Here is a 23910-nt window from a genome sequence, read left to right as displayed (position 1 = left end):
TCTCCCTGCTGGTCCTTGAAGTAACATTTCCCCGGAGGTGACGCGTACGGCGGTTGCGGTGTGTCGCTATCCACACGGTGGGAACTGCCCGGAGAGACGGATATGTTGCCAAAGCAGTGAATGCACAACGTACAGGAACTGCGACGTTAGAGCAAGAGAGAGGCGGAGAGAGAGGGAGGGGAGGTAGGGAGGGAGGGAGGGAGTTTGCAGACAGACCAAAGTGCGCTATCAGCTGCTGAAAGCTGGACAGACGAACAGTGTGGAGAGACCGATAGAGGGGCGAGAGAGGGTGGGGGGGCGAGGCGGAGGATGGAGACTCCCTCGTCGTTGTCGGCGGTGACGGTGGTACAGATGGGTGCGACTCTCCTCAGCTGAGCCGGCCACCGATCCAGTTGCCCCGGCGGTCATCCAATGCAGTCCGGATCGAGCTGACCGCGGTTGGATAGCGCGCATCCTGCGAATGAGACTTCGCTATCAGTAAGTTGAATTGTAGCTTCCTTCATTTATCTTCCTCTATTTGCTTAATTTTTATAGCCTAGCTCTTAATTTTACGGCCTTTGTGTCCCGGAGTGATTCGCAGCAGGAAGCAAATGTCATCATCTGTCACTCTGCTGTGTTTAAATACACGCGTCAAACTTTTACAGCCCTCACAGTTTCGGGCTCCATTCTCGTCTTCCAGCCCACATCGAGACTGAAGCTGTCATTAGGACTGTACTGCTGTAGCACCACCCCACGGCTACGTTTATTAAACAGAAAATAGGCACTATGGGGTGTGACTTACTGTAGCCTAGTTACTGCGTTATATGTGTGTACACATCAGTCATATGTGGCTGTTTGCTTTGGCCAGGCCAGTGAATAGCAGCCTTTCAGACTTCTGCATGCAGCGAGATCATATGCTGCACTGGTAATGCTTTGTTTCCCCTGCAGGCCTGCTCCCCTTTCCTCTCTTGGTACAAACTTGCTTTCTTGAGCAAGAATATAATGAACCATCACAAACCCGCAGTAAAGACAGAGCATTATGCAAGAGAAAGTTTAGGGTTACACAAATTGTGAAGAACCAATACAACACGAGTGGAAACAAGGGAGTGCCATTAATGCATTTTTAGACCACACACTTTTTAAGTGCTCGTTCTGATCCAGAGCTGCCTGATGGGTCATGTGCCTTGCTCAAAGGTCATCTGAACATGCTAGCAGGGCAGACTCTGCTGCTCTGTTGCTGGTCACATCACAGCTATTCTGTATCATTTACTCCTGGTAAAAGTAAGAAGAAACTGTGATGCACGCAACATTTATTAATACGCCAAACTGCACAACTGAGCACCTTAGCATGTTTTTTAATAAAGATTCTTCAGGTTAACATAACTGTTTATGTGTCTGTGGTTGACATTTCCATCACCCTCATATCACTCCTATACCCGCCGACTGTCTCGCTCTACACCTCTTTTCCTGTAACAGTGTTTACTTGATGTTTATCTTCAGGGCAATCTAAATACCAAAGAGGAGAAAGGGAAATGGAAGGAGGGGTTGCTATGCAAATCCAGACCTGCTGCAGGGCACAGTCGGTGCGTTAAGCAAATCAACTCCAGGATACCATTTAGAGTGTTGCTTTTGTTTAAAATGCAGTTTAAAGCTATAACTGATAGTTTGTCCAATGTGGAGCTCTGACATGTGAAAGTATTCACAGGTGATGGAACAAGGCGAATAAACGAGGCACACACGAGCGTGGCTATACGTCATAAAGTTACAGTTAGTTTATTTACTGGAAATGACTGATGATTACTTCTTCAAACCTTAAGTACAAAATCCAGCTGCCCAGTGGTCACACATTTAGGGACATCACTCTGTGCACTGTTACAGTCTTTCCTCATTTTATGAAACAAACTAATTATTAAGAATCTAACTGGAAAATAGAAACATTTAGACTTCTCGCATTTGTTATCTAACTGTCTAAGATAAGACATTAAAAAGCATCAAAATAAAGAAAATACAAGTTAGTTTTTTGAGAAGAAAAATCGAATTCAGGATAAAAAAAAAAGAAGCTTTAAAGCTCTGAGAAAAAAGTACTGTGCAGTGCAGGAATAAAGAGTCAAGTTTTAAGCTTTGATCTAAAACCTAGAAAGTTGGAGTGAGTCTCTGTGTTTCTGACAGTTTGTTTCAGATTTGTAGTGCTTAAAAGGAAAACATTGCTTTTCTATAATGAGTTTGGACATGTTAAATGAGTCAGTTGTAGAAATTTAAATTAGTTTCTGGCTGCTGGCCTGATGTGATCCACTTTTATTGCCTTAGCCACAGCTTTAGCACCACTGTCTGATACTAATGTAATTTTATACTTTTATGTTATAAGGAAATGAACATGTGAGCACTTAATTCATTCCAACAGCTTCTTAAGAAATATCTAAAACATTTCTTATGTGTCTCTTATCTGCAGCAGCTGGCACCATGCTACCCCGTAACATACGCACAGGTGGTTATAACCTGCCAGGGGTGGAATCAGACAATGTGCCCCTCATTGGCTATCGACCTTTATCACCTGACAGAGGAACCATAAGTGGCCACTCAGGGAGGAGAGCCGCTGACGCTGAAGTGCAGAGTTCGCAGGTGAATGGTTTTTGCTTTGCCTCAAAATGGATGGATGGGTGTTTTATATTTGTATATTGGTGTTCCCAACAATCACAGAAAAATATGTAAGTTTATTCGGTGTAATGTTACCTCTCCCGCCAACGACCTCATATTGTTACTATGGCTTATTTGTATTGTAATCTTAAAATGTTACAACAACTTTCAACATGTTCACAATGTGTTCTGACCATCGATAAAGGCGCTAGCTACAACTAAATTTAGCTAATAGTAGTAACTGGCTAAATGGATAGCTTATTCATCTAATGGATAATACAGCAGTTAATGCTGTAAGCTAATGCTATTTCCTGCTATTGTATTAGAATGACGTTGTATGTTTGTGGCTTAAAGAAATGTGTGAGATTGAGTCAAGTCAGATGTGGCTCACTGCGCAATTGCAGCAGTGCAATGGGAGCAGCCCATTCCTTCATTTGTATTACTAACACTGCATTGCCCAATGTAATCTCTTAACGAGACTGGCCCCTCCCCTACCTTCGCTGTGCACTCACATTTCGTGTGGAAGAAGTGTCGAAGGTGCTACTGAAAAGCTGACAGAATAAAAAGAAACTAATAATAAATGCAGAAAAATCTGTCAAATTAACCAACATGTTAGCTGTTGCTGCTGTTGGACCGTGAACAGCAGTACCAGCAGCATCTAGTAACAGCTAGTAACCACACCTCACAGTCACAGGAGGCTACTGCTTCTAGCACCAACTGCGGAGAAGTGAGGAAGAGACGAGGAAGATACATTTATTGTGGTAAGAAATAGATGGAGGACAGTAATTAGGAAGCGAGAGATTTAAGGATTCAGGTAAAATGAATGGGTGCTTTTACCATGAGCCACTGCTAACAGCAAAAGTGTGGCTTTTAATATTGTAACCCAACAAACTACTGATTAAAACCTGCTTCAATATCTAAAATCAAACAAAATGAAATAAAATATAAACGTACATTGGCGTTTCCAACAATCACAGAAAAATATGGTTTTTCAACGTAATCTTACTTTTCTTGGTTACCTGTCTGTGCCGCCAATGACCTGATATCTTTACTATGGCTTCTTTTGTTGTAATCTTATAATGTTTCAACAACTTTGAACAAGTTCACAATGTGTTCTGACCATTGAAAAAGGCGCTAGCTACAACTACATTTACTGAATATCATAAACTCGCTAAATGGATAGCTGATTCATAATAATATAGCAATTAGTGCTGTTTCATGTATATGCATTTTACATATATATATATATATATATATATATATATATATATATATATATATATATATATACAGTGATCAGTGTGAGTTGCCTGGACCAAATATTCCAGGGCCAATTTTTTGTCCCAGTCCAACCCTGATCTGAAATGACTGTGAAGACAACAGCTCCCATGATTTTTCATAGAAAATTGCTACTTTCGGACTTTTGGTTAAATAGAGGATAGTCACAAAATAGTACAGAATAAAGTGGCCTTTCTAGCTCTCGCCCATAATTGTAACAGTTATGGGCTAAAATGTTGGTTTTTTTTAGCTGTTTTCAATTAGTTTATGAACAAAACAACAGATGTTGTTTGATTCTTAGATTTTATAAAGGTTTATTACTGTATTAATATACCACTTTGTAAGTATTAGTATTACCACAGAACCACAAGCCACTTGACAACATTCGCTGACCACTAGAAGGAAATCGATTTCAAACCACAACCAGGTCCTTCTTTTATATGCACGTAGGTTTCTTTTTTAAGTTATTATTCTTGTGTAATCTGCAGGACTAACTATTTAGAAATTTGTCATAAAGAGGAGAATTCTTTAATTCCATCTATCCATTTTCTTAAACTTTTCTAAGTCAGCATCGAGGGAGACGGGCTCTGGAGCATATCCCAGCTGTCATGGGGTGAGGGGTGTGGTACAGCTGGACAGGCCACCAGTCTACCACGGGGATATAGAGACAGATAATCATTCACACAGTGCAACTTATTTATGGATAAATTATCTTGTATTGCCAGAATACTAGTATTTTTTGGCAAAATTTGGTTTCAAACAAAACAAGTAGCAGTGTTTAGCATATAAACTGTTGTGTGTTTTTTCCCTGACACTATCACCTGCCCTCTGGGTGAACTGCAGCCAATGTTGGCACAGTGGAACTGTTCTCAGCAGATTGGTTTGGTCCAAAGTGGGAAAACTGCATGGTGTGTATTGGAAAACATCAATTACATTGTACATCTTTGCTGTGGAAAAGAGTCACATGAACTTGTGACATAGCTCAGAGCTTTGTTCTGTGGGACTGTGTTGATGGTATTTGAGTATTGACAGTCATATGCTTTACTAGGTTTTCTGATGTTGACACAATAAATAGATCTCACAGAGCTGAGAGGGGATTAGGAGACCTTAACATTTGCCATGGCCTCACTGGCCATCACAGCTAGGAGCATTTAGAGCATTGTCCCGAGAAACCGCGTGAGCTGCCTTGGACTGTATAAACAGCAGATGTGGTAGGCTGCTTTCCAGCCCTAAGGGAATAAAGCCGCTGTGACTCAGACAGAAAAGCCGAGATACAGATGTATGTATGCGTGTGTATTGCACCATGGCAACACAAACACTGCTATTTACCATAAAGTGAATAAATTCAAACTAGCAGAATACATGAAAACAATTTTGTTATAGAGCTAATGGTTAATTATGATAACAGCTAACAAACGGATTCGAAATCATGGTTTAGGAAAATATTGTGTTTGTAGTGGCAACCCTTATACAACTCATTTAATTCATTTTGCATTGAAATTTAATCCTGAACACTTCACTTCAGCTATAGGCACGTCTACGTTTTATGTATAAAAACTGCATAAAAATAAGCCAGTATCAACAGATGTGTAAGACATTTACAACAGGTAGAACAGAGCAATCAATAGATATCAATCAATAACATTAAAACATCACGACAGATCTCTTTATCTAGTTTTTAAATAACAGCTTAATGGCATTAGTGGAATTTAGACACTAACAGACTGATGAAGAATAAATCGTACTAATCGTACTAATTGAACTGTTACAATTTACTTTTCTTTCCTCCTTGTTGTGATTTTTTTTTAAATGACAGCCATATGTATTTACATCCTGCACAGGATGTGCTGTAATACTATTGCTCATCCCCCGATGCTGCTTTTTCTGCCATCTTATAAGAAGGAAGGGCATGTGGTGTAAAACTCTGCCAAATCAAACATGCGGTGATATCTCCTGCGGTGACCCCTTGTCCCAAGTGAGCAGCCAAAAGTAGCCTCGATTAGAATTAAATGTTGTTTTAAACGTCAATAACACTTATTTATTGTTGTTTATGACCAAATTACTGCAAAACTAATGATGTTCCTTAGTTGTACTTTGTGTCTAATGCCAATTACCCAATGTTAGTAAGGCAAGGAACATAAAGCTTTGTATATTTAAAGAAGCACTTAAAGACATTGTTTCTGCACTGTTTATATGAAGTTTTTTTGTTTTGCTGCATAAACTCCTCAATTTGACTATATTTTGTCAACGATAGGCTTGTGCAATGACTTCAGGGTTGTAAAAGGGAGTAAAACTGACTTTATGTTAGGAAGTTAAATGTTCAGAGCACAGGTAAATTTCCAACGATCTTTGCGTTTGTTAATGTTTAATCATCTGATAGTGAGGTTTTCTGAGCATTAGCAGACTTACACACACACGTGGTCAAATGCTAATTTAAGCTGAAGGCAAGACTACTGTTTGAATCCTTCTTACACGTACAGAACTTTGTTCAGACCAACATTGAAAACAAAATGGTTGTACTGGTTCCTAATAATATACTGACCAAGCTTCATGCCCCGGCTTCACAGGGCTCTTTGGTTTACTTCTCACCAAGTCTCAAGAAATGCTGCAGCTAAAAAAAGAAGTTACACTGACTTGCTTTCCAAATGACCAGACTTCCTCTCTGTTCGTGTCACATGTTGTCTGCTGAAGCTCGCATTAAATAATGCATGCTGTGGCCTGGTCGGTGGATGCAGTGTACACCTGCTCTCCCCGTAAACAGTATCTAGTATCACAGGCTGTCTCCAAGGACAGGCTGTCAAGTGGAAACCAATACGACCTCTTGTTCATTCTTTAATGAGGGGAACTTGGATGTGTGATTCAAGATGCATAAAGTAACCTGTGGCATTTCCAGCAAACATACTGTAGCAAACTATCTGCAATGTAAAAATGTAGAAGAGTAATAGGAGTGATTTGTTTTATGTTTTGACAACTTTTCCAGCACAGCTGATTGCTCAATCCTGAGCATTCAATCTGTACATCTGAAAAACAAACAGCACAAAATAACATATTATTATACATATTATCCACTGAGCGAAAGCCTACTGCTATGTTGCTACTCCTCTGCTCTGTTTTAATGTGTAGCCCTACAAATCGCTAAGTTTCTTATTACATGCAGCAATTGTAAAACTCAAATTTGTGGATGTGCAACTGTTACAATTTCAAAATGTTACATTTACTTTATAGAAGATAATTGTTACGTTGGTGTTGCAGAAAAGAATCTGGGTAATAATGTGGTAACAGTGGGAATAATAAGGTAGGAACAAGAAGGTAATAATATAGAAATGACAAATTATTACTACTTAGTTACAAAATAAATATCCAAGTAATTATATTGTATGATCATTGGTTATAGCTGAGAAATACTTCAGTAACTAAAATAATTAGTAATCGTACAGTAATATAGTGGTAATAATAGGAACCTGCTAGTAATAAATAGGGTACTATGGTAATATATGCACATTAGAATTTTGATATACTGACTTGTGGTAGTAACTAAATAACAATTAAGTAATATTGGTTTATCTTTAATATAGCACAAGACAATTACTTGCATATTCGTTTGGTAATTAAGCAGTAATAACTTGATATTTCTGATAGTAGAGCAGGTCACCTACCAACTGGAAAGTCAGTGGATCGATCACCAGCTCTTCCTGTCCAGCTAAGATACGGAACCCTGAGTTGCCCACAATGAATGTTAGATGTTAGATGATCCATTCTCACACAAGTATGAACTTGTGTTAGGAAAGGATGAATTGGACTTGTTGTAAAAATCACTTTGATTGCTCAAAAATTTTGTGGTAGTAACACGCCATTTAACATTTGTTTCCACATTATTACCAAGATGTAGAAAGATCATTTGTGTTTTCTGGTTATTTTATAGATAACAAAGATAACATGACGCCACCTGTTGGTCAGGTTGTGAATTTGCTGAATGATCGAGTGCAGCATTGGTGTTATGCAACATGGCAAATGCGTCTTCTCTCCGCTGCTCTGCTCTGTGTGAGGGACGCTGAAGCAATCACACAGAGGGGTCAAGTGAACACAAGTGAACAGAGATGATAATTACTGGCTAAAACTAGTTTTGCTCAGTCTTTTTTTTACTGAAAAACAAAGAGAGGGAGGCACCTTTGTTTTGGTCTAATATATCTGTGCTCTAGTAGTCCTGTTATCAGGTTATTACAGATCACACATGTTGATAATGCTCTTTGCATTCTTGAGCCTTTTGGTTTTTACTGTTCAAGCAGATCAGTTCAACATATTGGTGTTAAACAGTTGTATATTTCAAATGTAGCCTTTCATTTTTAACATTTCATCAACCGGATATTTGCAAGATTTTGTTTACAAGTGTACTATTGAGTCATTTTAAAACACGATGTGGAAATACAAGAGACGCAAGCTTATTTACTCCTTTAAGAAGTGGAACAAGGCAATAACTCCCTTTATTTGTCCCTATTTTTGTTTTCATTTGAATTACTTCCCATAACAAAACTGTACCTCATAGATTCATTTCAAACAACAACAGGTAACCTGTCAGTGAAGTTACGAGCCTGTTTGGTCTGGACTTTAATACTTTATTTAATCACTTTCCTGTTTTAATATAACTTCAAGTTTGCACATAAATATTTTTCCTATTTTGGTGTGAGAGAACCTGATTGGCCAGCACAAGACCTGACCTCTACCTTACCCAGCATGTTTTGGATGAACTAGACTGCTGATGAACATGAGCTGGGTCTTATCAACCAACATTAGAGGCCAACATCTTTCTTGCTCTTGTAAATAAATAGAAACACATCTCTGCAGCTGGCTTCCAAAATATGGTGGAAAACCTTCCCAGAAGAGTACAAGCTGTTATGGTTGCACTTTAACACATTATTTAATGATGAGACGCGCACCAAGCACATATGGATGACCACATATAAGCATGAGCACAATTATTTTCTAATCACAAAGTTATAATCATGTAATAACATTTTTTCTTTCTCTTTATGATGAATAGAATTTCGGCTACAGAGTTTTACTTGAAACACAGTAGATAACGGGCACCAGGGGATAGATAGATGAAAGCGTGAGAAGAGGACAAACAGAAAGATAGGAAGGAAGGGGTAGGGGTTTTGAACTACATAGAAAAAAAACAATGGTTATCTTTAAATAAAGCTTCAGAAGATATATTTACGACCCGTTTGCAGGAATGCCTTGTGTGGATTGAAAATGGTGGACGTCAACAGTGTATTTGTTTAAAGTCAAAGGTATTCGGCAGAACTAATTGGATATATGTAAGGGAAATGGTTGAAACTGCTGTTTTTTGAGGAAGGAGGTAGGGTTAAAATGAGAGACGATTTCCTCCCTGTCGCTTTTCTGGTTCTGTCCAACAGCTGACATAGTTGCTCAGCTTGTGGAGGTTGACGCAGCCTAAACTTTTGATGGAGAAGGGAAGAAAAATAGCTTCACAACACAGCAGCACGTCCTGCTTCCTGTGTTTGTCTCCACTTATTATGTGCTTCCTGTAGGCAAGGAGGTGGAGGGACTAAGAAAAGCACAGCTCAGTGCCCAAAGAGAAGATCCCATCTTACAAAGAACATAAACAAAGGGTGACATTTGGTAGCAACAATGGATCACATGGGTAAAAACAACCCTGTGTGTGTTTCTAAACCTTATGAAATCACTAGAGATCCATGGATAACAGCTGCACAGTACTCTTTTTATGTTAGGAATCAACACATGCCGCCAACCGCAGTGGCCTATAATCATGATCCTGATACAGCAGCCTTTGAGGCAGCTAAACTCAAAATTACACACATCTACTGAGAGGTTTCTCCACAGAAAAGACTATTTTATCTGACCCAGATTCAGAGTGGTTTTAGAAGACTGGTGCTCCACTGAATATACTTTTACCTCCTAGCAGAATCTCAACACAACATCTATGTCTGGAACAAGGAAACAGAGCAAAGGCTAGTTTCCTTTGCATCAGAAAGGCCCGCAATATCACTATACTTCACAAGGGATCAGTGACAATTTTAAACCACATTCCCTCTTTTATAAGTCAGTTGTAACTCTGCCTTTGGGGGGTAATTATACTATCTTTGTGTATGAACAAGTTAAACTTGTTTTAACTGCTGTTTTTTTCTCAAAGAGGTTGCTTATCACTGAGCTGCTGTTTGTTATACAGCACATGGATATACAGTAACATATCTAGTTTTCATGTAATCACACATTATCACACCCTGTCTCATTATCAGTGTTAGCAGAATTAAATACAGAGAAAAATATTTTCATGCAGTTTTTCACGAGTTGATGTAAAGACAGTAGCTGGTAGGAATGAGGTCCGACTGGCACCTATCCCAGCTGTCGTGGGGTGAGGTCAGCAGTCTGTGTCCAGGTGAACCCTTGATGACCTTTCATGCTCACACACTGACACCCACGGCCAGAATCACCAGTTAACCTAATGTGCATAGTGTAGTGGCGTACGTGGTTGCCTAACAAGACAAAGCTCCTCTGGGAAGTGACACACAAATCCCTTTGGGGTTGCACTGGGAAGCGCTTCTGGCATGAAAAGCTGCAAAATCAAACATGCAGAGTTACCAGCTGTGGTGACCTCTAATTTACTCTAGTTAAAGTAGCTCTAATTAACCCAACATGTCTTTGGACTCTGGGAGGAAACCAGAGTACCTAGAGAGAACCCACGCAGACAGCAAAACATGCAAACGCCACACAGAAAGACCCCGCCCACAAACAAAGGGAGCCACTAATGCAGTTTGCAGGTCACTGCCCTAAGTGCTTCACACGGACGTATATGTCTATATACATATATGTCTGTCTGCCGTTTTTTCCAGGAGTAGGTGGAGGCGCAAATAGAAACGTCATGCCAAATCATTTCTAAAGCAGCTATTGGTAATATTACTCGTAAGAAGTTTATAAGGAGAAATGCTAAATGTTTACAGCAAGTGCACAAAAAATAATACAATCATTGGTGTTTGCTATGCTAACAAACTATCTCACACACACAGCGCTGCTGAAGTCTCCAGTAGCACGACTTCACTCTGCAATGCCATTAGCCCCTAAATAAACACAGCTTGCTTCCTGGTTTAGTCGCTGTCTGAACGTTTATTACCTCTTGTTACAGGACTGCAGGGCTCTTGCTGCTCAAACTGCAGGCTGCCTACCACAGATGGCAACCTTCACAGTTATTTCTGTTTTTCTCAGTGTTGTTTTAAACAGACTACGCAGTCAGACTGGTTTATCTGCACAGGAAGGTCATCTACAAAGGGAAAGAGAGCAGGAGAACGGAGAGGAGATTGAAAGAGTGGGGCATTGTTCTGGAAATGGCTTCAGGGCTTTGTCAATGTGTGTGTGTGTGTGTGTGTGTGTGTGTGCACTGATGAGGCATTTATTTGTGTGAACAGTGTGGCTGTGTTGGGGCTTTTCACATAGCCTGCTATATGTGTGTGAATGGGTGGGAAGTGACCCAGTGTAAAGGAGTGTCGTCCTATGAACACCGTCATATTCTTGTCTGTGTTTGGAGTGCGTGTGTGTGTGTTTAAGTGTAATGGGTGTGTCTAGGTGATGTAGACCGATGTGGGTTGGGCTTAGGTCCTGCTTTAGGTGTGTCTTTGCGATAGAGAGCAAAAAAGGTTGAGAAGCAGACGTAAAGAGGTAAACATACAGATCTGGGTCAACTGTGACAGGGGAGTTGATCAGAAACGAGTGAATAACAGATGAGCAGCAATGGAGAAAATAAGAACACTATTTCTGCGTTTATCCTGAAGATTTCCAGGAAGCTTAGGGATTCCTACCTGTCTGAACTTGCCCACGGAAAGGTAAGTTGTGGGACCATTTTGTCTCTTTTTTCAGTCTGTGTGTGCGTTTAGCCTGACTTCATGGGAAAAGACTTAATCGCAGGCAGATTTGCATGGAAGTAAGCGGAGTTAGAATGGGTAGAATAACAGGTTTGATGAGCGCACGTTTATAATAAGAGCTATAGGATCATTTTTGAATTGAAGGAGTACCTGTTTGAAACACTGACCTTTGGTCACTTTAAAGCAAGGTAATTTGATAAAAGCGAACAGAGGCGAGCATTGATTTATTACAAATAATTACACTGCTGGTTTAATGAAGGGAATAAAAGCCATTTATACCATCCTGGGAATGATTCTTGGCTTATACTGTGACTTTGAAAGTTTGCATATGAAAGAGATGACATGCAAAAATGAATGAAAATGTAAGTCAGGTTTCTGTTTGTGTGGTTAGCAAACAGGAGCTTTCGAGGCCGGCGTGTTTTGTTGTTTTTGTTAGCAGAGTGTGTCTCCAAGGTGTTTCCTTTGCCTTCGCCTGTTGGCTCATGATGAATATACGCTTTCTAATAGGTTTTGGAGATTTCAGCAGACACCCAGTAAGACTTACTCAGTGCTTTACTCATGCATTTTTTATCGTGGAAAAAGTTACAGTTGTGAAAGCGTCAGGGTAAAGTGATATTTATCAGTGTATTAGTTAAACGCTTCGATCCAAATGTGAACCCTTTACAAATTATGCGGCATGAGGTTAAAACCAACTGACATTTTAAAATACACTGACAGCTCCTTTGCTGTGAAAACGTCCACTATCAAAAAGCAATAAAAATAAAATAAAAACAACTTTGTTTACATCACCTATTTATGCCTATATCAAACCACATGCTAAGTCATCTATCTTTAACTCAAACTTTAAATATATAATTAGATTTATGCACTAAAAAGGAGTGCAAAGGGAATGCAATCATTTTTTCAAGCAAAATGACCAATTCTGTGTAAAATATTGATTATGACTTCATAATTCAAAGTATTATTTAAGTATAGTACTTCAAGCATAATGGTAAGTATGATCGTCCACAGCCCCTGCAACTGATAATGTCTGAACTACTGTTTTGTTAGGTTGTTGGTGGTAAAGTCTAAATGTGTAGCATAAAAAGCACTCACTGAAAAACCGATGATCAGTGTTATTTGAATTATTTGAATTTTATTGTCAGTGGCCCAGGTATTTAAGCAAGTTAGTCTAGAGAATAATGACTTTGTTAGATGGAGGTGTGTGAAATAATGAATGAGACTAAGCAAAGAAAAAATCTGCTGCATGGTAAAACAGACCTTTTTTAATCTTATCAGTTTGCAGTATTTACCTCTCGTTCACAAACACATTCAAAAATGGTGAGTTTGTGTGCAATGTGTTCAGCGTCTGACCAAAGGACACTATTGGCATGTGGACAGGATCAGTCAGAGATTCAGCTGGATGTTAGTTAGCATTGCTACATCTGCACTAATTTTTAGACTTTAATCTTTGCTTTTTGTGTACTGTTGGATAACTTATCATCTCAAAATTTTAGTTACATAAAAACATTTGCAAAGCTTATGAGATAAATGTTGTATAGCAGCGGTCTCCAACCTTTTTTGCGCCACGGACCGGTTTATGCCCGACAATATTTTCATGGACTTTTAGGTGTCGCGGATAAATACAACAAAATAAAACTAGTACCAGTACCAAAAAAAAGAAGATTTATTCATAACACACGTGAAAAGACCCAGGAAAACCGAGTAAACGATAAAAACGATAACAAAATAATGCTGAAAACCGATAAAAACCCTGAAAACTATACATTTCACACCTGAGCCTCAACTCAGGTGACGGTACCAAACGACTCACGGACTGGTACCGGTCCGAGGCCCGGGGGTTGGGGACCGCTGTTGTATAGAAAAGCTAAAACACCTCATTGAAACCTTCATTCAAACTTGAGCAGTGTTTTCCAAAATCAGATGTGTTTCTTTTATTGCAAAATGTTTAATCTCCAGTGCAAGTATTTGCATGAACTAATGTTGCAGTTGAGCAGCTGTGTTAGGTTAAATGACATACTCTATACTCTTTTAATCTGCAGAGTCACACATGCATTTAAAACAGCTCTTTGCAATCAAAGGTCATCTGCCTTTTATCTCTCCGGCTGTTTTGACAGTATTAAAATGTCTCTGAAGTGTCACCGCATGTCTCAGGCTTCTTCTCCTCTCTCTCTAAAAATGTGCTGTGAGTCATGCATTGTCTGCAACATGACATGGCTGCAGGATCCTACTATCCAAGAACTGTTTGTGTCAATATGTAGTTAATAAGTATGCAGCAATGGTGCCAAGTGTTTTTTGTTTGCAAGCTCTGTCTTATTCTGTTATTTCTATTAGGAATGTTTCTGTCTTTCTGTGGCAGACACGCTGTTGGTTGGAAAAAACTCTTGGTTCAATATTTTAATGCTTTGCACAATTTGACATAGACACCTTTAGTGTATGGGGCACAACAGACTTTTATTCAGATGAGCCTGTCATTATTGTGCATGTGTCCCAGTCCAGGGAAAGATGTTTAGAAGCAGCGCTGCGTGATTTTTCCCAACAGTTGCAAATTAGGCTAAAATTAATTCTGGGTTGAACTACCTTTGCAGCCTGGTGTATTTTTGATTGTGCTTCATCATTTTAAGGAGAACAAAGTAGATTACACGTGTTTTACTCTCAGTTTGGTCATTTTTTTGAATTCTCTAATAAAATAGCTAAGACATGTGATTTTGTTTTGACTCTTGTGTGTCTCTCTTTCTCAGGCGGAGCCCTCTCCGATGAAGACTACCTGGTACTGCCCTCTAGATTTGGTAAGGGTTTCACATTGCATGGGGATTCACAGCCTGTGAGCTAGTACCAGTATAAAGTAGGGTGACTGTGTCAGGGACTGTCCCTGAGGTTAAACTGGGTTGTTTCATTTCCCATCTGAGTTGCAAATTAGCCAAAGTGGAATACAAAAGAAATTCTTTGGTTGAATTGCGTTTGCAGCTTGATGAATTTGGACTGTTTCTTGCACTGGTTCAAACAAGTGTGATTTCACACACTGTTGTTGTTGTTCCATAAAGGAACACAATAACCATAAAGAGAAGATAAACATAAAGATTTTATCTCCATTTTTTTTTAAATTAAACTGTCTGATTATGTACGTCTGTTCATTTCAGTTAATGGTTTAACAACAATTTCTGACGCTCATTATTAAATATATTTTAAAAACTTCAAAGTATGCATTAGAAATAAGCAACAATCTTCATATAAACAGCGTCTTTACTGTCTGTCTTTGCTCTACAGCCCACTGTGGTGGAGGAGGAGGAGGATGGGGTGATCTACACAGTTACTGTCAAGCAGCACCACGGTGGACCCAACAGTCCAATGGTAAGTTTAACGTGACTGACTGGTTAAACTATTTGAGATGAGAGGTTCGTGGGGGTTGCAGTAACATTGTCTCTTTCTTTTTTCCTCACTTTTGATCTCATTTCTTTCCCGTCTTCTTCCAGTCCACAGTTTCCAAATCCCAGTGTGTGAAAGCAGGCACAGAAGAGAAGTTGGTGCTCCACCTCCTCCACTCGTTTTGTATGGGCGACTCCTCCTTCATCACCATCTTTCTCTCCACCTATCGATCCTTCACCACCACGGGGAGAGTGCTGGACATCCTCAGTGACAGGTAGGAGACTTTTAGCTGTGATCATTAAAATGAAAAAGAATTTAAAAGGCAGGAAGATCAAAGAAACCGTATAGCAGCTCCTGATGCACGTGAAGCACAGCGGCTACGGCAGCTGTCGGTATTCTGGTTGGCTGGTTTTGAAGCAGCAACATTTCAGGCTGATCCTGGTCAGTGGGAGCTCACTTCCACTGGGTTTTAGAGCGACGGCGTACTTGTTAAACTGTAGAAGCAAATTAAATTCAACTTTTTTTTACATTAGACAACATAGAGGCATAGTACGCTTTGATTCTTATCACACTGAAAATGTTAAATGTTAAAACATCATGTTCTATTACATGTTTTTAATTGCATGTTGTATATTTTCATGGTATAGATGTTTTTGTATACTTATTGTTAATAACAACATATATGTATCTCTGCTGGAGGTTTCTTCTTTTAGCACGCATATATAAAATGGTAAATGGCCTGTATTTGTATAGCGCTTTTACTAGTCCCCCCTAGGGACCCCAAAGCGCTTTACACACCCAGTCATCCACACATTCACACACTGGTGGAGGCAGCTACAGTTGTAGCCACAGCTGCCCTGGGCCAGACTGACAGAAGCGAGGCTGCCATATCGCGCCATCGGCCCTTCTGGCCAACACCAGTAGGCGGTAGGTGAAGTGTCTTGCCCAAGGACACAACGACCGAGACTGTCCGAGCCGGGGCTCGAACTGGCAACCTTCCGATTACAAGGCGAACTCCCAACTCTTGAGCCATGATCGCTCAATGAATCATTGAGGATGATCATTGAATCATCCTCTCCAAAAAAAAAAAGTATGACCTGTATCCTAGTTTTAGAGAGTTTTAAACCCTTACTAAACACAAACATATTGGAGTTTAACTTTGACCTGACGATTGTGTCAGATGAAAAGTCATGTGTTACCAAACTGATTACAGTCCCTCCAGAGATAAATATGGATCTGTTATCTGGTGGATATCCAGGTAACAGATATCTGATGCTTGTTTTCTGCTAACTAACTGTTGACAACTTTTTAAAGCCAAATAAAAAGCTCAGTCATCATAGCTTTTCAGATTCTCCACATTGACTTTTCCCTTGCATAGAGCAGAAGCCAGCACAAATATGATTGGTTGACAGGATGCATGGATACTAATAGAAGCAGAAACCAATCCATCCTGTAGAGTTTTTTACTGGAAAATGAAGGTTTTGACACAGATGACACTAAAAACAAAGCCAGGAAACTAACAGTCATTCAGATTCATCCTGGAAGGTTTTGCCATGGAAATCCATTGGTTAGTTGTTAAGATTTTTCAAGATCAACACAGCCTGTGAGCCTCATTTCCTATTAGCCACTGCTAAATAAGAAGCTAAAGAATAAAGTTCAGTTCATTGCTTATGATTCAAAACTATGCACCTATTTTTCTCAAGATACACAGGTGTTATTGTGGCTTTGAAATTTGTCTTCAAGCCGTTTTTAAACAGGGATTTCTAAAATACTCATTTCACATAGCAGGAAGCACCTGTGCGCTGATTTAAAATAGCTGCAGCTTAGTTCTTCTTCTTAGAAATATTAATCAGCAAAAAAAGAAAACTGCTTGTGGAATTTCCTTCCACCAAATAAAGGAAGTTTATATGTGATACACCTAAAATTTTCCAAAGATGCAACAGGAAAGAGAGTGAGAGAATCAGCAGGAATGTAAACACCAAAGCCTTTGTGAAAAAATATCTTTGGAAAAATAAGTCATATATAAAACCAGCGGAAAACTGAAGTGCTATTTATGATACAGCAGATGCAGCTATCTGAAGCTGAATGATGCTTTCAAGCTGCTTTTCTTTTTCTGCTTTATGATTTTTGTCGTTTTTTGTTCACAGGCTGGAGAACCCACCCGGGGACAGCGAGAGAAGTCAGATAAGACAATCTTTTAACAAGTGAGTTTTTGAATAGCTAACCAAAATCTTTTCGAGTGCTTGAGTTACTTTAGTATCTGCATGCCGTAACAACAACTGCTGCAAATGGTTTTGCTTCTTTCTTTCATTCTTTTTTTTTTAAAAGGGAAATATTATTTTTACCAGGCAGGATGTTTTCAAAAACTGAAACAGAAACTTTCATGTTACACATCATTTCAACAGCTGCTGCTATTAAAATCAGCGTGAGCACAAAACAAAGAGTAGTTGAAAGCTATTTCTGGGGTATAAATCTCTTTCTGCAGAGAGTAAGTAAAGGAAAACAAGCTGTAAAATCTGAGAATTGTTGCTAAATGTCCGTTTTACAAGGATACACTAATGAACTGAAATCCAAAAGTGTTTTGAATTTTCCAAAAAGCTTGTATAAGGTATGCTCCAGTCAAGCTTGTTCATTGAAGACTGTCTCGTAAGTGCCTGCTTGGTGAATTTCAGCCAGTTTTATGATAACTGGGGCGTCTTTCTTTGCAGAAGTGCTCGGTGCAACTGGCACACTTACTTCTTGTAAGCAGACTTGTCCTTCAAACTAAACTCTTGACCCTTTGGGTCCACTAGGCTCATGTCTAATCTGCTATTCTTGTCTAAACACCTGAAGAGGGTGATTTATTGGAAACTCCTTAGATGTGTTGAAAAATATCAATATATCCAATCGATTCCAATCTCAGTCCGTCATCCAGCACAGGCAGACAGGTCACATATCACATGCAATCTTAGCAAACACTAGAATAAATCCGAGGATTAGTCTTTTCAGTTGCAAGGCAGAAAATGTGTTATTTCTTTTACGTTCTTGCACCAGCATCTCGAGTCGTTCCCCTTTCTTTTCTTTAATTCCTCCCATCCTTATCTCCATGCCTCTATCCCTACAGAGCAGTGTGTACAGTGTTCAGCACGTGGCTGTCAGAGTATCCTGAAGACTTTAAGAGTTTGGGGGACCCCTCTCGCTTGCTACGCTTGGCTCCCCTCCTCCCTCATGACTCCTCATCTGCTGCTGATCTCCGCGCTCGCTTCCTCAGGATAGCCGAGGAGCTCAGCGAGAAAGCCCTGCTCCCAGATACCCATAAAGGTCTGTGTTTTAACTGGGATTTAAATGACAGTGTTATGGCCTTGTTCAGTGAGGTCATCAAGAAATATATATTTATTCTCACTTTAAATCAAATGGAGACTGCAAGAAAGGAAATATATACAATCTGGATTTGTCGTGACTATTTTCACCTAAAATTATTTTCTCTGAACATAACATCATTTTCCCAGATATCCTGAACATTATTATGAAAACTAAAGGTTTTAGTTACTGCTTTGTCCATCTGGTTTGTCAGTGAAAGATCTCAACAACTATTAAATCAGAAGCAATGCTGACATACCTATTCCAAAGCTAAGATTCAGAAAGTAATTAAAACAAACAGTAACAATTAGTCCTTCCAGTTTTGTGCTAATTTGCTACACAACCCCCATTTCAGCTGCTTATTTCTCCCATAGTCACCACAGCTCTGAACAATCTGATGCACATTTACTTGATCGGTGTCACTGTTTGCAGATCAAACCAGTTTCACCAGCCCTCCTCCTGATGCCTCCAAGTTTGAACCTACCAGCATCCTTGGATTCTCTGGAGCGCTGATTGCCGAGCAGCTCACCATGATAGAGACTGTGAGTTTACCCTGAAGACAGAACACTTTCCAAGTAATGACAAAATGTAAAACACTGCACTCCTTAAATGGTAAATGGCCTGTATATATATAGCGCTTTTACTAGTCCCCCCTAGGGGCCCCAAGGCGCTTTACACACCCAGTCATCCACCCATTCACACACACTGGTGGAGGCAGCTACAGTTGTAGCCACAGCTGCCCTGGGGCAGACTGACAGAAGCGAGGCTGCCATATCGCGCCATCGGCCCCTCAGGCCATCACCAGTAGGCGGTAGGTGAAGTGTCTTGCCCAAGGACACAACGACGACACTGTCCGAACCGGGGCTCGAACCGGCAACCTTCCGATTACAAGGCGAACACCCAACTCTTGAGCCACGATCGTCTGTTAAGTCCCTGAAGACTTATGTGATCGTTTCAAACATTCACTAATCATGTGTGCTTTCAGTTTGAGTTCAATCTGCTTTTTATTGTCTTAATCCTGTTTTTTGTATTGATACTTTTTCACTTTGTTAGTGTTGTCGAAACAGCAGTTTGATTAAAATACGCAGAAGTAAGAGAAAGAGAAGTGTCCCACTCTCAGAATCTCAAATGTTTTCATAAGGCAGACCTTCCCAAAGTGTGGGGCCTGCCCCCTAGGGGGGGCGCAGAGCCATTGCAGGGGGGGCGCGGCATGAAAAGGGGAAAAAAAAACCAACAAAAAAAAAATCAACGCTTGGACACTGCTAGCACGGGGCGCCTACAGAAACGCAAAGCAGGAGATGAAGCATAGCTGAATATGTTTCCAAACCAACTTCATTCTAAGCCACCGTTTTCGCTGATTCGAAACGCCGTTTATGTGTGGACGAAACAGCTGCGTTTTCAAAAATACCTGTGTAGGTGTGGACGTAGCGTAAAAGAGTTAGTAGTTTATTTTCTTACTACCTGCAGATTACTTGTATTTGCTTAATTGTTTACTAAATGTTTGAGGTGTGAAATAAACCGCAATGGAGCAAAATATGGGTGTGTGTGGTTGGAGGACGTGTTGTGCGTGCGTGTGTGTGTGCGTGGGGGGGCGCGAACATTTTTCTGTAAAACAAAGGGGGGCCCAGCGAAAAAAGTTTGGGAACCACTGTCATAAGGAAATTTCAATAGGATGACCTCTGAGTTCAGTAAATCAATGATTTGGAAGCAGTTTTTACAGATCTTAGTTATAGTTGTAATTCTCACCTCTTTCAGGAGCTTTTTGTCCGTCTGGTCCCATACCACTGCCTCGGATCGTTGTGGTCTCAGAGGGACAAGAAGGGGAGGGAAGGAGTTTGCTGGTCAGTCCGTGCCACTGTGCGTCAGTTCAACAAGTTGGCCAATGCCGTTTTAGCATCCTGCCTCTGGCCGACAAAACTGCGGAGCCAGCAGAGAGCCCGACTGCTGGAGAAATGGATCAGCGTGGCAGAGGTCAGTAGAATGAAGTCACAATATATCAAATTCAATGCAACAAACACATATTTTGTATCAATCTCAATAAGTCTCAATAAGAAATCGAGGTCTCTGTGAAATTAAATGATTAACTGTATTCCACTTGGAGTTTCAAGGCATCCAAAAACCTCAAGCCTGCTTTAAATCCCCCAGTAATCCTCTAACTGTAATCGTATGCTCAGCTCTGACTCTGCACAAATCATGGCAAAGTCACAGTTGCTAGGATTCTGGTTATACTTTTATATTAATCCATAGCTGTGAGCACCACACGTTATGTCACAGTCTCTCCATCAACAAGGAACAAATAACAAAAAATACTCTTTTTTTGAGAATGCAATGCAGAGTTAATATTGTTTTTCAGGGTAAATTCCCCTCACAGATAAATGAATTAGAACGCAAACCCAGAAAATCGAACCCATAAGTTGTTTTTTTGGGTGTTTTTTAAGCTGTGTTTCACTGGTATGAACAGGAGATTTGAGAAACGGTGCAAAATCTTTACACAGCCAAAGAAATGTTCTTTCCCGTTTTCCATTTTCCATATTCCAGCAACTCCAAACAAAAATATATGTTTACTTCAAGATTATATGAGATATTTTTCAAAACCTGCATTTTTTTTGACTGCATGTAAGCGTTTAGTGCTCCTGGTGTATGTGTCTGTACACGAGGAGCAAATAGGGTAGGAAATGAGCTCTTCCAGTAACACCAGCGCTGAGTCAAACGATGTGATGCACGACCTCTGGGCAATGGGAAATGTTTGCATCTGCTTATTGTGAAAGAGAAAATGTGGATTAAGTGAAATCTGTAGCGGTGTTAGAGTTACTGTGCAGATCACTCAGCTTCTATAAAATATTAAATTGCCTGCAGCAATGACAAGCTCTGCTCGAACACACACAAGCACAAAACATATCGCGTCCCTGTCTGCTATGGCCTCCAGCTTTAATTCTCCCTTTTTTCCTCTGGTTTGCTGGAAACCTGGCGTTTGTTTGTTATGAGACAAACCCCTTTAGCAGCATCCATTATTCAGCACATCAAGGTGACAGCGTAACTCAATATACTCAATAGACCCACATCCGCAGGTGTTCTCAGTTACACTATACCACGAGATGCAAACGGTGGTATTTGTCTTTGTGCGTTCTTTTAACAGGCGTGTCGAGCCAGGAAGAACTTCTCCTCGCTGTACGCTATCGTGTCTGCCCTCAAGAGTAACCCCATCCACCGGCTGAGGAAGACGTGGCAGGACACCGACAGGTCTGAGGCTGCAGTACTCTCTGTTTTAGTGCAGAGGCTTTATAATCTAATATGTGGAAAACAATCTAAGAGAGGAAAAGTGCAGGATTACAGCTTGAAACGAGGGCATTTAAAGGCCATGGTGATCATTCTAAACAGGTTCATGTTAAGTATTGGAGCAGCAGCATGAACAGCTGGTCTCAAATATTAGTTTATTTAAGTATATCCATCCATCCAACCATCCATTTTCTGCCTGGGTCTGGGTTACAGTGGGCTGTAGTATAAGTTGAGATACTCAGACCTCCCTCTCTCCAACCTCTTCTTCCATCTCCTCTGGGTGGACACAGAGGCATTCCCAAGAATGTAATCTCTCCATCATGTCCTGGGTCAACCCTGAGGTCTCCTCCCAGCTGAACTTACTCAAAACACCAGAAGGCATCCCTGTCAGAGGCTGAACCACCTCTCCTTAAATGTATTTATGAATATCAGAATATATAAACAATGCTTATACATCTTATATTACACCGGGGCTGTGATCGACCGTGGCTGCTGGGGCTCTGGGGGTCCTCTCAGCCTGGCTGGGGGGCTTCTTTGCCTCCCTCCTGCTGTGTGCCCAGCCTGGAGGCTGCGGTCTGTGACCGGCTCCCGGTGCAGATGGCTCCCTGTGATAGTGTTTCTTCACTTGGCTCATGCGTACCCAGCCCAATTTTACTCTTTAACCCTCTGGTTCTTATCTGGCCATTTTTGGCCACGAACAAGCTGAAAGGGTAGTGATTTTGATCAGGGCCAGAGGGTTAAGTGTGCGTGTGTGTGTGTGTGTGTGTGGGGGGGGGGAGATATGTGTGTATTCACATCGTTTATGTTAATGAGAGTGTGGGGAGTGAGTTGGAGGGCGGGGTGGGGTGGGCTGCTTTTAACCATGTAAAGCACTTTGTGCTACATTTTTTTGTATGAAAAGTGCTTTATAAATAAAGATTGATTGATTGATATTAGGGGTGTGAAGTGCAAAATAAGAAAGGAATATTGTGCATTCTTTCATTTTTATTATCTTTTTCATTAATAATAGAAAATAAAAAATAATTGGATAAGTATACATTCAAACTATTTTGGTCTGTTTTGTGCACTAAATCTTAAAGTCGGACATACATCTGGATTGTAATACTTAAAACAGTATCACCAGTTTTAAGTCCTTTCTGATGTACAGTGCAGTAGACAATACTGAATTCGTATGGGTAAACAAGGCTCTTTATGGTAATCAAGGAATGGCACCAGCGCTGTCTCAGGTATCAGGCTGCAGTTTCTTGGACCTGAGAGAAACAAAGGTGTTCCACATTCTCGATAATTAGACATGCCCCTCTTGAAAATCAGTTCGGCTTTGGATAGGAATAATGCCGAGCTGGAGGAGACAAAGACTCCCACATGCTCACAGGGACCAGGCGGGTTAAACTGTTGAATGTCTGAGTCAGCTGAGTCAGACGAGCGGGTACTGCTGAGAAACGTTCAGGCGGGAAACTGGTTTAGGAGTTGGAATCAAACGGACGGCTGATGTGTTGCTTTGCTAAATAATTAAAGCTCTTTGCTTTAGAGCATTTTTTGTAAGAATTCTTATTCATTGAAAAAACAGGCAAAGACTACAAAATATATAATTTTATATAATTTATTTACATACTACAAAAACAACCATATTTAGAGGAAATAAGGAACTTGGAAAGGAAAGCGTCTGGACTTCTTTAAGTTGCTTGAAGACATTTCACCTCTCATCCGAGTCCCAGATTTAAGACCTATGGGAGTGTCCCCCCAAGAGGGACAATGGACCCCCTAATGATCCAGATATATAGTCAGAGAAACACAGTGTTTTTAGAAGCTGTTTTAATTTATAGAAATGTTTATTTTTCTGCTTTTTTATTTATAATTTTAAAAAGTTTTATTAAACTAAAACTTCATATTGCACACACTACACCATCGCTGTTTTAATATTATTTTATAGCATCAGTTGTTCTTAGTTTTCTGGGATGTTCAAACTAGATGTTAACTCCATTTCTAAATTACCTCAAGTGTCTCTTTCTGTGATATTGTCTTTTTAAAAAAACCTTTCATATTATCTCATCATGCAATACAATAACAGTAAATCTGTGCCTGGCTAATGTCATTCAAGCTCAAGCACAAATGATCTTCATTATATTTTAGTAGACTGAATAAA

General features: G+C 40.1%; 1 protein-coding gene across 3 annotated transcripts in view; it reads left to right on the top strand.

Annotated features, from left to right (window-relative positions):
• Window positions 1-248: 248 nt before the first annotated feature.
• Window positions 249-23910, top strand: part of rgl2 (ral guanine nucleotide dissociation stimulator-like 2) — a 36116-nt gene continuing 12454 nt past the window's right edge. Inside the window, exons 1-11 of one of the 3 annotated variants that reach the window (XM_087848481.1) lie at window positions 249-477; window positions 2429-2598; window positions 11697-11747; window positions 14528-14575; window positions 15054-15137; window positions 15260-15426; window positions 17300-17356; window positions 18256-18452; window positions 18924-19033; window positions 20247-20462; window positions 21628-21731. In XM_087848481.1, coding sequence (XP_087704607.1) covers window positions 2440-2598; window positions 11697-11747; window positions 14528-14575; window positions 15054-15137; window positions 15260-15426; window positions 17300-17356; window positions 18256-18452; window positions 18924-19033; window positions 20247-20462; window positions 21628-21731 — 1193 coding nt within the window. In that variant the 5' untranslated portion in view covers window positions 249-477; window positions 2429-2439. Of the gene's footprint in view, window positions 478-2428; window positions 2599-11557; window positions 11748-14527; window positions 14576-15053; window positions 15138-15259; window positions 15427-17299; window positions 17357-18255; window positions 18453-18923; window positions 19034-20246; window positions 20463-21627; window positions 21732-23910 lie in introns of those variants that run through there. The other 2 variants (XM_087848479.1, XM_087848480.1) reach the window with 2 other exon arrangements.

The sequence above is a fragment of the Neolamprologus brichardi genome, chromosome 11 (genome assembly GCF_056152115.1).
Source record: "Neolamprologus brichardi isolate AB-2024 chromosome 11, ASM5615211v1, whole genome shotgun sequence".
NCBI lineage: Eukaryota > Metazoa > Chordata > Actinopteri > Cichliformes > Cichlidae > Neolamprologus > Neolamprologus brichardi.
Note: the sequence above shows the minus strand (reverse complement) of the source record. Positions and strands in the feature narration are given on the sequence as shown.